At 34.8% G+C, this 15,211-nt stretch overlaps 1 protein-coding gene and 1 pseudogene across 2 annotated transcripts in view; both read right to left on the bottom strand.

Annotated features, from left to right (window-relative positions):
• The window catches only part of CCNI (cyclin I), a 50,329-nt gene that overhangs the window by 2,576 nt on the left and 32,542 nt on the right, over positions 1-15,211 (bottom strand). For both annotated transcript variants that reach the window (XM_077143085.1, XM_077143084.1), the window contains 4 exons: positions 6,905-7,033; positions 4,002-4,076; positions 3,722-3,862; positions 3,206-3,436 (listed from right to left, as the gene is read on the bottom strand). In XM_077143085.1, the coding sequence (XP_076999200.1) occupies positions 3,206-3,436; positions 3,722-3,862; positions 4,002-4,076; positions 6,905-7,033 (576 nt within the window). The remainder of the gene's footprint in view (positions 1-3,205; positions 3,437-3,721; positions 3,863-4,001; positions 4,077-6,904; positions 7,034-15,211) is intronic.
• Positions 7,046-15,211, bottom strand: part of LOC143668347 (myosin phosphatase Rho-interacting protein pseudogene) — a 28,676-nt pseudogene continuing 20,510 nt past the window's right edge.

Genomic DNA, 15,211 nt, shown 5'->3' with positions numbered 1-15,211 from the left:
TTGACCCAAGTCCCAAGCCAGTCCTTTGTCCAAAATAACAGGAACACAAATTGTTTCTAGTCTAGGACAACCTAAATTTGTTGTAAGGACACAAAATAATCTGATCCTTGCTGAGATCCAAAGGAGAAACATAACAAGCACATCTACTTGGCATTACAACTGCAGACGCCAGACTTAACGGATCACTGTTAAAAGGAATTATTAAAATGATCTCGTTCTAAGTGTAAGGTGTCAAGAGAATATTTATTGTTATTTTTCACCACTATCTCCCCAAATTCGAATATGGTAACCATTTCTAAGTATCCCCCCCCCACCCCCCGCTAGAAAAGTAATCAAACCAAAAGAGTTGAGCTCATCAAGAGAGGTGAGCTAATGTTTACAGGGCAGATATTCAAATAGGGGGCTGACGGGAATGGGGAGAATAGAATGAATTAGTGATAGGTACAGACGAATCCAGGTTCAGTGGAAGCATGAGGCACTGAAAGGACATTCCAAAATAGTATAACCTCAGGTATCTCTGCAAGAAGAAGGAGATCATGTTGAGGAGAGTCTGCTTCTTTAATTCCCTATTCTAGTTTTAAAATACATACCAGGAAATACCTACTTTGACTACTACCTGACCAAAGATGAGGAAGACAACCACAGTTATCTAAGTAGATTAAAACCTTGGAATCATCAAAAAGAAGAGGACAGAGATAAAGTAATGGGAAAAGAATAATTAAGAGAAAAGATTTGGCCATCTTCGAACTGTTGCCAAAAGGTAGCTTGGAGCTCACAGGGCAGTCAGTGGGTTATGGGGATTGGGTGGGGTAGGGGTAGGGTTAGGAAGGAGGAAAGGAGGCTTGCCTTTCAAACCTGAGAACATTCACTATACTTTGTTTCCAGTCCAGATGGGGCACAAGCAAACTTTGATAGTGGCCAGCTCACAGTGTGTGATGAAACACTGGTTCCTTTCTTCAAACCAAAATAGGTAAACATGTCAGAAATATTTCTGGCATGATCTCACCTAATCTGATACAAGAATTTCTCATACTAGAGCCAGAAATCCAAGAGGAATATATGATATTCTCATGGCCTCAAGACATTAGATAAAGTGTTCCTACCTGAACAAAGCCAAAAAGTTCTGAAGAATGAGAAGACATCCATGTTTGGGCCACAAGGGTTGGCCATGAGTCCAAATAGATTCTACAGTAGCACTATTAGACCAAGTTCCAAAGTCTCTACTAAGTTTTTTAACATTTTATTTGATAAAGAGCTTCCCCATTAGAGCTTGAACACTACATGGGCAGACACCTTTTTTTTAAAAAAAATTACTGTATCCATATGCATGTATATGAGAGAATGGAACAGTGGTTTTCAAACTACATCCATACAGTTTGGGGAAAAGAAGAAGTCCTATGGAGTAGGGCTCTGCACCCTGACAGGTCTCTGCACCAAACACATATTACCAAGTATAGCTCCACAGTTTGCATTCTAGGATTATGTATGCACAAAATTTTGCTTGGGGTCAAAAAAGGGCTCCACTTTTAAAATAAAATCTAAAAACCACTGGAGTAGAATCTTTAAAGTTCGTGTGGTATGGAAAAGCACTGGATCTTCTTAATCTTCCTTACCACTAAGCATACCTGTGTGGCTCTGAGAAAGTCTCAAATTCCTAGACTAGAACTATATAAAGGAGTTGCACAAAATTATTAAGATCCAGTCAAATTCTAAGTTCATAATACTCCTTCAGTTAAAGGGGGAGGGGCAGGGGGTAGTTTCAGTAATACTTTTTCTTCTCCTAGGACCAGAAGCCAGGTGAAAGAGAATCAGCAGATTTTCCAGTGTTCTTCAGTAAAGAACACATTCTCAAAGCTACAAAAATATACTCAATATTTATAACATTCGTATTATTTATATGTCGAAGTCTGTATCCTGACATAACACTTCATATACCAAATTTTCTCTGTATCAGCTTGGGAATAAGAACAGACACCAAGTTAGGAGGTATTTAAAGATATGTCATTTGTTCCAATAAAAAAAATTACGAATGTAAAGTGGAAGGTTCTCTATTAATGCCCTTCCCCCTACTTTCACAGTCTAATGTAAATGATTAATATTAAACACTTCACTCACTTTCCAACACTCTAGATAAGCAAAACAAATTTTGCCACACTATGCATTTACATGGTGGTCTATGATTGTTTCTAGAAAAACTAAATTTCTGGAAATTTAGATTTTTGCAACTAAATAGCAAGCATTTCCTAGGAATTATTCATTTGCATTACACAACTTATGCCAATGCAAAGAAATAAATTATTTTAATCTGAGATATGCTTTTAAAATAATGTGTCTTCCTTATAAAGGAGCATGTGTTACAAGACAAAGAGCAAACATATGGCTCTGATTATCATCCTTTTTAAGAAAAAAAAAATGCTCTCAGCCTTTCTCTGCTCACAAATTAGGGCAAGAAATTCTTAGAAGATGATGGTAGCACTGAGGTACTTCTTAAATGCCTGCTAACTTTTACATTATCAGTTATAACTATTTTACAAAATACCAAATTCAAGTATTAGTATTCTGTTTCTTTTATGGTATTCTTTCATAAGTCTCATTAGTTCAATAACTGCAGCTCTGATACCATTAGTTCTTTTTACACTGCAAAATATTTTTAAGCTCAGAATTAAGTGTTTTCTCTAAATAAAACCCAACAAAACAAGGCATCGCTAGCATTATGAAATAGAAATAAATAAGAGCCATATAAAGAGAAAGTCTTTTATGGACTCTGCTTGTAGATGAGTTAGATTTGCAGGAGAAACAAGATTTATCAGTTCTATTTGATTACATGAACAGAACCAATAAAGATTCTCTCAAAGTAGTTGCTACCATGTAGTACTATTACCAACTTTCCATTTGAATCAGAATTTTCTCCACAGAAGTTTTACATTTCACTTAAGTGGTTGATCAAAATTTAACTGAAGTAATTTAGGAGAAGGGATGAAAAGAACTGAGAAAATTTACTATCTAAGCTTTACAAAAGAAAAAAAGACATCCAGCTCATGAATTTAAAGTATAAAGTACTTCACTCTTGTCTACTCTTATGAACAGTCTACCACTACAAGACTGGAAAAGATTCTACCTTAGTTTTATTACTATTTCTTAAGACTATGTATTGCAATAAAAGATAAGCTTAAAAAGAACACTATTTAATTAGACTGGCACCTACCTGTGCTTTCTGAAGCAGTTCAATTGTAAGAGAAAGCCAATCAGGAATGAGTTTTTCCATTTCCAAACTAACCATGGCCAGAGCAAGCATGGATCCTTTGAATTGCAGAAGCTGGTTACAGGCCATACACTTAAGTAGTTGCTTGGTAAGGACTGCCAAATGTTGAGATGGGCTCAGTTTGGGCAAACTGAAGAGTAACTGAGGCCTACTTGACACAGCAATGGCATGGAACTGAAAGTCACAAGAACATCATATTAGTTTTACTTAAATGTCTGGGTAAATTATGTACAGAAATTGATGTAACCTCCTCAGGTATTACTCAATTTCTAAGTTTACAATTTAATCTTCAGTGGTTTTACATATATCCTAATTTCTAATTTTTTGTTGGCTAATGTCAATAATTTTCTCTTTCCTAAAAATAAGAACAAAACAAATGAGTTGGCATTTTACTTTTCAAGTTACTGAAACAGGACTGCATATTTCAATAAGAAACTAAAAGCCTTCAGGTATATTTACAATGTGAAGAAAATCCAATGGTGTAGCTGTGTGTAGATCCCAATTCAACTTATCCAGAATAATTCTCTCCATCCTCAGAATTTCAGATGAAGAACATCCACAGAAACTGTCTCTTGCCAACACCGTCAGTACTGGAATTCTCTATCCAAAGCAAGAATAAATGGGAGCAGGGAGCAGAGCACAAAAATTCATTTTCAATTTTTGTTTTGATTCAAAACAAGTTAATAAATAGAGCAAAAATTCCAAAAAGAAACATAACTAAACTTTAAAGTTCTATTACCTCATCCTCCTCAACAGTCTTGGCAGCTAGGAAAAAGCAGCTGATTGCAATACAACTCAAGTATTTTGGGTGAGCCTAAAAATTTTAAAAGGGAAAAAATAACTTTAAGTCTTCAAAAAGTAAAGAGTTAATAAAAAAAACAACTAGATATGCAGATGAGACAAGTAGATAAACAATTCTATGGAATTTGACTTTAATCTGATTCCACCCATTGCCTTCTAAATCAGAGTTGACTTTTAACATCATAGGCCTAGCCATATGACACCCTACAGAAAACAATAAGATCATTCCATTGCTGGATGGTCAGAAAACGGCAGTCAAAGTTTAACGTCTACCCAAATAATATGCCCCAAATTTAAAAGATATATTCATATATTTGTAAGTAGTTATCTATGTATGTGGGTAGATAAACTAGTTTTATTTTCTTTATCTGATAACATATCAATAAGATAACAAACTAGGTGTTAGGAGGATTAAAGAAAATATAATAATATATAAAAGAAGTATATTTAGACACCTAAACAAAATTATAATATGCTAGCAGATGAGCATAAATTATCTAATAATTAGGCATCCACAAAAAATTCTATATTCAAGTTTCAAGGTAGGAAAGAAAGCCTCCTAAATCCCATAAGGAATTTAGTTTAAATTGGGTTTGACACATAGTAGGGCTTGAACTTGCCTTCTTTCCTTATTTACATGAAGGTAGGCCTACTTTCAGTGTGTTTGCTAATGTCACATCAGAATTCACTTTTAAATATAATACAACAATTTAATCTAATTTTATCAAATGACAGGTAAGTTAAATAAAAGAAAGAAAACAGTAAAACCTGTTTCAACCTTACTACAGACAAACAAAGTATTACATTCCTATGAAATTGTAGAAGCTTTCTGATGACCCTCAGAGTTTGGACTTTAGTTTATCACTAAAACATGCCAATGACCACTACACCTTGGTATTCCTGACATACTGTCTAGAAATGTTCCAGTCCTCTGACCACACAAGAAAGGCTGGTCCAAAATCATCCAGTATTTTCAAATAATCATTACCATTAGTCAAAGTATTGCAGTTTTGAAAGCACTTTCATAAATGCTATCATATCTGATATGGCTTCATTTTACAGGTAAGAAAATCTCAGAAACATTAAGGTTAAGTGACACCAAATGGATGATCTAGGAAGTAAACTCATGTCTTGCCACTGCTGTTAAAACCATCTTCCAGGTTCCCTTAATTTCTTCATGTATACAGTTATACCAAACTCCTATTTCTGAGGTAATCAAGTTCACTACAATGCAAAAGAGCCTATAAAGTTAACAACTTAGGCAATATAACCCCCAACCTCCACCGTAAATCAAGGGCACTGATAATACATTTAGTAATAAAAATGAGAATTTCCACAGCAAATGTGATTTTTTAAACCAAGAGGTCCTCAATCCTGGTTGTACACAGAATCATCTGCATGGTTTGTTTTTGCTTTTAAAATATGGACATTGAGATTTCACCTCCTAGAGATTCAGATTCAGGAGGCCTGGAATAGGGCCCAGTTTCTCTACTTTTAAGAGCTTCATAGGAAGTTCTGCTGCACAGCTAGGACTGAGGCTCCATTCACTGTTACAGACCCTTTTAAAGTTTGCTTTAAGTGCTTTTATTTAAGCTCCAAATTCATTTTAGATGAACTGTTTTGATATAAATTAACCATCTCTTTGCAGAGTATTTCTCCTTTCTAAGTAATGGTATGTGATACTGATAAACATGCCAGGATCCAATAAATATCAAATATGAAAAAATGAGATTATACCTGGCAAAATCCTTTTATTATTCACATATACTTCCTAAAATTTGTTTAAAATCTTTAATAAACTCAGTAAACATCTTTTTGATGACAGAAGGTACAACGAGTTCATAAGTTTTAAAGAATATACAACCTATGAAAGGATACTATACTTAAACTGATATTTCTGTGGAATTATCTGTGAAAGGTAGGTCTGCTGTAGTAGGAAGTTATGGAGGAAGGAAGGAGACTTGATACTGAGCTAAAAATAGGTATCTCAATTCAGATTTCAGCAATTAGCAACATTATAATTTAGGGTTTTTTGAGTCTCTTAAGACAGAAGTTTGAAACAGAAAAAGGTAACTGAGTGGCTATCAAAATTCCTCCACTACTTAATTCTTTAGCTTCTATTTTTTTTTTATACCTAAACAAACAGTATAGTACCCACAGCACTGAATTCATAGTTCCCTCAGGTTATGTATTCCTATGCATGCCAATGACAACAACTGAATTTACTTTTCTACCCTTTCATGCCCTACCGTTAAATGAACGCTGACTTTCTGCTTTAAGGTCCTATTATAACTTCATATAACATAACCAACGATATATCAACAGGGGCAATATAAAACGTATGAATGCATTTTCATGCTGCTATTCAATAAAGTTGTTTTATGATAGTCATTCCATCTTGTTGTATTACAAATGTATACCCTAGAAAATATGTGTACATTGTTCAGAAAACCACATAATATGGATAGTCAAAAAGTAAGTAGTGACAAAAAAATACATGATGGCTTATACTTTTCTATTGATTCACTATTCACATCTAGTACACCAATCTATTAGAAGATAACTAAACATTCAGCAAATTGTATTAAAATCAAGTGATCAAAGATCTCTTAGGTTAAATATAAATTATAAATATTCATAGTAAAAGAAAATTATAGAATACAATTGGGAAGACTTCTGAAAATCTAAAGCAATAGCAGAAAATACCTCTTATGGTGTCTTTCTTCTCCACGAAGTTCTATCAGGTCTTTTCACTTTATAGAACTTGTATTAATAGACCCTGGTGTAACATATAAACCCTTAAACAAGAGGTTGTGTATGAGTATATCTTAAAATATTTACCTTTACAGTAGCTAAAAACCTGTCCAAAAGGCTACTAGCCAGAGCAAATGTTTCTGGGTAAAGGTTGAACTGGTACTTGAGTTTGGCCAGCCACTGAATCACTTCATCTCTCTGGGATGGAGAAACATTCTGTAAGGGAAATATTTAAAAATCAATAAAATAAAAGAGGACAAATAACATTTCAAGTTATCATCAAGAATATGTCTAGAATTCTCACCAAAGGTTTATGGAATACATGCTTATATGCTAAAAAATGTTTTCAAGTTTATTCAAAATCCATCTATTTTTGATAAAGATAAAATTTTATGCACAGAATATATATATAGCATTTAATATGAATATATAACATTCTCTTAATCTTTTTTCATTAAATAAAATCTCCACCATGTCATATCACCAAAAATCTACACACTTTAATGAAATTGAGGTGTACAGGGAATATGACGTTTTAAAAGTCCTAGGTAATACTATTCAACTGGGTAATTTTGGAATTAAGTTTTCCCATTTCTCGAGAATAAGAAAGTATAGTAAATTTATTTCTAAGTTAGCAAATAGCAATTAAATCATCTTAGGAAATATAAAGCCCCTTAAAACCAAAACTAAAATCAAGAGGAATAAATGTAAAAAAAAAAACCAAGGACAACAGATGAAATTACATATTTTTAAGCATGACGAAAGAAAATTGAAGGGGAAATTAATCTGAATTAAATTACTACTTGGAAAGATTACTCCCAAAACACATACAAACATCATTATTGTTTTACCATTACCTACATAATCTTTTTAACAGCTGAGCGTAGGCTTAAATTTTCGAAGGTACACACTGCCACCATTTAAAAAAAAAAAAACTAGTAATAATTTACTAATGCTAAATGAAACAGATCCTTACAAGTAACTACTTCTGCCCTGAAAATACAACAAAATACAGAAGAGACTCCGTGACTAGTAGAAAAGAGCATTTTCTGTACGTGGGCATACCAGACAAGTAAAAGTTTAACTGAAACATTGTAGTCCTAAACATAACCATTTCTGATGGATATCTTTTTTAAAGTATATTACCTACCTCTTTCCTTAGAGAGAATAGAGACCATAACCATAGTTCCTGATCACTCAAGGTCAACTTTATGAAATTAACTTCTATATCAGACAAGGATGAAAATAAAGACCTGTTAAAGCATGGAGGGCTATACATCTTGATAACATGTCTCCTCAAACAGGTATTTTAGTTTGAATTTCCTCTCTTCCTCTTGGCTATCTCTAATGCTGTCAGGAATACATGACTTGCTGCTGATGTCATCCCTGCTACTGCATCTGCTAACTTCTCTTATTTTATTTCAACTCCTCTTTCTTTACTTCCTGTCATTTTCAGCTTTAGTACCACAAAGTAAAGTGCTTCCTTGTGTGGTCCAAATCAACTAATCATACTTATATAATTTTTTATATCTCGCTCCAAACTCTGGTATTTTGGAAGGTTAACTGCATACATAACCTCTGGTCAATTCCCTTTGTCAAAGGCTGACCCTAGAATACTGCAAGAAAATGAGATATAGATGGTTTCAACCACTTTTATTAGCACCCTCCACTAAGCTGGAATCAAGACTATCAACAACAAACTAAAAAAACCTGACAATCATGATATATAGTTCAGTTCATATTAACAAAATGCCTATTATGTAATAGGTCCTGGGAATACAATGATGAATGAGATGCTCCCTGTTTAAACTTCAGAGTTCACAGTGAGGCAGACAACCAGATAAAAGCTTAATAAAATATGTATGGTAAGTGTTCAAAGAGAGGTATGCATAGGGTGCTGTGGGAGCACACTGGAAGGATGTTTGGTGCAGAGTAGGAGTAGAGTGAATGCTTCTTATAGATACAGCACCTAGCCTGAATGTTAAAGCTAAAAAGAGAAGGGGATATCACTTGCAAGGCCAAGAAGAGACAGCGTTTTAAGCCTGTGAACTTTACTCTGAAGGACACGAATGATGTCAACCTCAAGGCAATAATATATAGTCAAACCTCCTAAGACGTGCACATAAAATCTAGGTGGGTAGAAGAGAGCGTTAGATACACTGAGAACTGAAAGTCAATAAAGAGGAAAAAGAAGCTACACCCACCTATTTGGTACAAGGCATAGATGTGAATAGCTCACATTATAATAAATTACACTGCAACAGTTTGTTATTTTTTTAAAAAAAAATTTATTGAGAAATATCCACATACATACAGCCCAACCATATTATATAATCAATGACTTACAATATCATCACAGTTGTATATTCTTCACCATGATCACTTTTAGAACATTTCCATCACTCCAGAAAAATTAAAAGAAAAACAATCATATATCCCATACCCCATACCCCTCCCTCTCATTGACCCACAGTATATCAATCTAACCAATTTCTACCCTTTTTCTCCCCCTACTATTTATTTATTTTTATCCTTTTTACTCATCTGTCCACACTCTGGATAAAAGGAGCATCAGACACAAGGTTTTCACAATCACACAGTCACACTGTAAAAGCTATACAGTTACACAAATCATCTTCAAGAATGAAGGCTACTGGAACACAGTTCAACAGTTTCAGGTACTTCCCTCGAGCCACTCCAATACACCATAAACTAAAAAGGGATAGTTATGTAATGTGTAAGAATAACCTCCAGGATAACCACTCAACTCTATTTGAAATCTCTCAGCCACTGATTCTTTTTTTTTTTTTTGGCATGGAAAGGCTCTGGAAATCGAATCCGAGTTTCTGGCATGGCAGGTGAGAATTCTGCCACTGAGCCACCACAGCACCAGCCAGCCACTGATTCATTTTTTAACAATTTTATTTGCACATCCTACAATCCAACCTAAGTAAATAGAAATGCCTTCACCACTACAATCTATATGAAGATATTATCTTTTCTTCCCCAAAGAATCCCCGTCTCCATGCTCTCCACTTGCTGACATTTACTTGTAGTGTAATACCTTTGTTACATTCAGTAGGAGCATATTACAATGTTACTGTTGACTACATACCCTAGCTTCCATTCATGATTGTACCTCCTTCTGTATACTATCCATTTTTTATCCCTTGCAATGATGACATTCATCTGTTCTCCCCCATGCAAAAACGTTTTTGTATTTGAACATTTAATCCCCATCACTGTCCACTCTAGGCACTCCTAAGTTATACCATCTCAGCCTTTATCCTCTATCTTTCCTTCTGGTTTCATACATACTCCCAGCCCTTCTCCCTCAACCATACTCATATTCAGCATACTTATTGTGCTCCCATTTCTTAATTTTTACAATCAGTCCTGTTGCACAATTGTATTCCTTCGGCACCAAATGCCCAATTTCGACCCTCTTTCTATCTCCTGATAACCTGTTTTCTTAACTTGCACTCTCAAAGTTCACTCATTAACATTAATTCATATTAGTGACACCATACAGTATTTGTCCTTTTGTTTCTGGCTAATTTCACTCAGCATAATCTCCTCAAGGTTCATCCATGTTGTTACAGGCTTCATGACTATTTTGCCTTATAGCTGTGTAGTATTCCTTCTTATGTATATACCATAGCTTGTTTAGCCACTCACCTGTTGATGGACATTTGGGCTATTTCTATCTCTTGGCAATCGTAAATAATGCTGCTATAAACATAGGTGTGTAAATGTCTGTTTTTGTCCCTACCTTCACTTCCTCTGGATATATATTTAGTTTTGGGATTGCTGGATCATATGGCAATTCTATACTTAGGTTCCTGAGGAACTACCAAACACCCCTCCAGAGTGTCGTACCATTTTACATTCCCACCAACAGTGGATAAGTGTGCCTTTCTCCACATCCTCTCCAGCACTTGCTGCTTTCTGTTTTCTTCATAATAGCCATTCTAGTAGGTGTCAGATGATATCTCATTGTGGTTTTGATTTGCATTTCCCTAATAGCCAGTAAAGTTGAGCATCTTTTCATGTGCCTTTTAGTCATTTGTATTTCCTCTTCTGAAAAGTGTTTGTTCACGTCTTTTGCCCATTTTTAAATTGGGTTGTTTGTCTTTTTTTTGTTGAGTTGAAGAATCTCTTTTTGGATACTAAACCCTTACCTGATATGTGGTTTCCAAATACCCACTGCATAGGCTGCCTTTTCCCTTTCCTGACAAAGTTCTTTGATGCATAAAAGTGTTTAATTTTGAGGAGTTCCCATTTATCTGTTTCTTTTTTCAATGCTTATGCTTTGGGTGTAAGGTCTAGAAAACCACCTCCTATTACAAGATTTATATTTCCCTACATCTTCTTCTAACAGTTTTATGGTCTTAAACTCTAATGTTTAGGTCTTTGATCTATTTTTGTGTTAATTTTTGCATAAGGTGTGCTTTATGGATTCTTGAAACAGTTTGTTCTTAATATTATTTTTAAGTCTTTAGGAAAGAGTTAATCCAATATCCATTTTATTCTGTTTAACAAGGTAAAGAAATTTGAACTATTTTAGAAAAATCTCTATAAATGTATCACTTACTTAAATAAAGTATCTTTGCATACAGAAATGGAATTGTAAGAGTTCATGTTTAATGCAACTTAATCCGCCCTCCTTCTCAAACACAGAACAAAGAAATATACAAAAAGAAAAATTTAAGAATTACAGTTGTGCTCAAAAAACAAAGTAAACAATTCTATAAATCAAAAAGTGAATGACAACATAAGTCAGTACATGGAACTGAAGCTGTGAAATTGATAGGCTCTGGGTGCATACAGCACAGGAGAGTTTATATTTTGCAGAAACTACTGCCCAAGATTATGGAGAAAATTGGAGTTGGTCTACTAAAATTCTTCTTCTCACAAAAAGAGTCTGAAAAAGAGGGCAACACTCTCTGAGGTTATAAAGGTGAGAGGAAGCAGACATGGCGCTGAAGCTGAGACCTAGGTCAAACAGCCATTAGCATGGTCACTATTCTACATTATTCCATACTTCCACATAGCCTGGTGGTGCCGCCTTAAGACCTGGTTCTAAATTAGAGGCACCTACAGGTCCCTGGGAACCAAGTGAAGGCAGTCACAAAACTTCTAGATGGACAGATATAAGCATTCAAGAGAAATTAAATTCCTACCAAGATAAGTCTTTATCTGAAATTTCAAAACAAGTAAGGAAAAGTAATGCTAAGTAAGCCAGCCAAACAAATCAACAAGGAAATAAACTCACATAAAGGTAGGTAGATATAATCTGATAAGAGAGGCTTTTAGGTAGGTGAAAGGGACAGTGCTCTAAAGTAGCAATGAGGAACAGCAACATTACTAATTCCACCTCCAGTAAGCGACACCTAGAAGCATGGAAGAAAAAACAGGGCCTAAATGACATATCACATTAAATAATGTCATTATTTACAGTATGTGGCATCTGACATTAAACCATAACACAAAAATATAATCATAAGAAGTGCTACAGATATGGGCATAATGTGCTTTAAGGGGGTAACAAAAGGAAGAAAAGTTATATGGAGATTACCATTATCACAGTTATAACTAAATGATACTTATATGAAGCACACACAAGGCACGCAAAAGGCATTCATACTATTTTTCTCCTTTCCCACCTTTGAAAATATGATATTCTAATGATGTCACAAAAACAAACTGCAAAAATTATTATATATGTACAACGAGTCACAAAAGAGATCATGACAGTATCTTTGACCTTTAATATACCTGAAATTAATACTTAAGAACAGGGATAAGAAAGCATTCTTGCATGGGCAGTATTATCACTAGCCAAAACCAGTAACAATCAAAAAACGCAAAAGGTATTATTAGAGTTTGAGAAGACCCACCCCTAGTGAAGAGTAATGATTCCAAGATCACATTTCCAAATTAATTCAAGCATGTACTGAACAGTAATATTATCAGGATGGCTTTACAAAAAATACGGTCTGTTCCTAAGTAATCCTGTTCCCATTTATCTTAGGTAAAAAAAAAAAAAAAGCCTCAGACAGTATATCCTGATTTCATCAAGGGATGTGTTCTCTGTCATAAGATTGCTTACGCAAGATTAAGAGGATTCAGTAAGTTGACTGAACAACTAATCTCAAAAAGAATTTATTAATGGGTTGGTTCAAAATTGTAAAACACAGGGCTTCATATTCTACATGCTGCTACACTGATCTTTAAAACACAAATCCCCTCCAGCTTATTTAACATCTAATAGGTTCACCATAAAGCAATATATCTCAAAAGAAAAGAAAAAAAAAACAGTAATTTAATGTAGAAAGGAACAAATAATAAAAATAAGAGCAAAAGCTTAAAGAAAAGAAAACAAATATATAATTGGGAATATCAACAGAATTAAAAGTTGTCATTTTCTCTTTTAAGACTAATAACATTGATACATCTCTGGGTAGGACTGATCGAGAAAGATAAAGTACAAACCACCAACTCAGAAATGAAAACAGGAATATCACTATGGACCCCTTACATGTAAAAACTCTAAGAGATTATGAACAACTTTACACAAATAATTTTGATAATTTTCGACTAAATGGATAAATTCCTTGAAAAACAGAATTTACCAAAACTGAAACAAGAATTCAATGAAAATCTTTTTATCTCATATTTATCAAGGAAGTTGATATTATTACTTTTCTACAAATAAACCTCAAGGCCTCAGTGGGTCCCTAGTGAATGCCACCAAATGTTTAAGAAAGAATATTTAAACATTTAATTTTCTGAGATCATTAAAAAAGTAGGAACATAGGCCTGCTCCCTCCTAAAAAGTTCCACAATCTAATTATTTACATATGACAAGTCAGTATTGGAGGTAAGGCCCCACACATTTACTCATATATACCATTGGGCTCTGTGTGGCCCAGTCTTCAGTGACTGTGACATTACTGTTAATTGGTCATTGTTAGAGAAATCACATTCTATCAGGCAACACCTACCCAGTTTACACAAAAGCATGCAGAAATGCCACTGCCTACAGGTAGCTGGCTCTGCATAAACCAAGATCTTTCCTGTCTTTGAGGTGACTGGACTTAGTGTCCTTCCCTAGAAATGGAAAAGGATTTTACTTTGAGATATATCAGAGGAGTCATCAGGCCTTATTCTGTGTACATATTATGAACAGTCCAGAAGAAGCATCATTGTTAGAACTGAGAATCTTGCTGGACATTGGCCACACTAAGGCTTTCACTTGCTCATGAGAAACATGAAGTGAGAACTAGGGTTAAACAAATTAGAAAAAGTTGAAAACATCTCAGAGGCCACTGAACAATTTTTAAAATGAAGCTAAAGATGGTAAGTAATTTAGTACTTGGTAGTAGCTCAATGTTATCAAGGACCTAGACCTACATTCTTTCTGTCCTTCCCCTTTGGGTTCTTATCTTATTGACTTTTTGTCCTCAATGGTTGTTTCCTCATAAATACAATACGGTTTATTGCTGCTCCAGGTATTTCAATCCCAATCAAAGACTGGAAGTAGGGAGCAAAACACTTTCTTGTTTCACGTTTCTTTTTATTTGGGAAGAAAATCTTCCCTCAAAATCCCTAGCAGAATTTCCTCTTACAGCTCATTAGTAGGTGCTGGTTCACAAGAGAGCCTCAGAAAGCCAAACAGAAGGGGATGGTAGGCATTGCCTGGACAGGGCACACTGCATTCCCTGACAAAATAAGGGCTCTTTTAGGACAGAAGAAATTCGGAATAATGTCTGTTGGTATGCAACAAATCACAGGTGCCATGTCTTGTGAAACATAAATTTATTAGTCTATATAAAGAATATACTCAGAGATCCATCCTGTACCTCTATTTCTATAATGATGGAGGTTCTCTCCTATCATGTTTAATAAACTGTGTGGTCTAAAAAAAAAGGCAGCAATACTTCCCAATTCATTATACAAAGCCATAACAACTGCATCATAAAACCTGACAACGGCATTACAAATGCATTTCACCCAAGAACAGATACAAAAATCCTAAACAAAATGTTAACAGAATCATTGGTATGTTGAATTTTTATATACCTATTTATTCTCTGACTTAAACTACATCAGAAAAAAGAATATTTTAAACTGATAAAATTATCTAAAAATATATATAGGGCCAAAGAGAGAGTAGCTCGAGATCAGCTTTGCTCCATGGAAGTTAAAGAAGGACAACTGAGTGGGCTACTGAGGTGGCAGTTAGGAGTGCAGCTGACCTGCGAGCCTTCTGCACTACATAGGGCAGCCCTGGTTACAGAGGCCGAGGAACTGAGAAGAAAAAAACTGGAGCCTGGTGCAGAAGTGCAGAGTGCACAAATGGGAGCCAGGGACTAGCAAGTAAGCCAGGCC

The sequence above is a fragment of the Tamandua tetradactyla genome, chromosome 24 (genome assembly GCF_023851605.1).
Source record: "Tamandua tetradactyla isolate mTamTet1 chromosome 24, mTamTet1.pri, whole genome shotgun sequence".
Lineage (NCBI taxonomy): Eukaryota > Metazoa > Chordata > Mammalia > Pilosa > Myrmecophagidae > Tamandua > Tamandua tetradactyla.
This window is presented reverse-complemented; position numbering and strand designations above follow the sequence as displayed.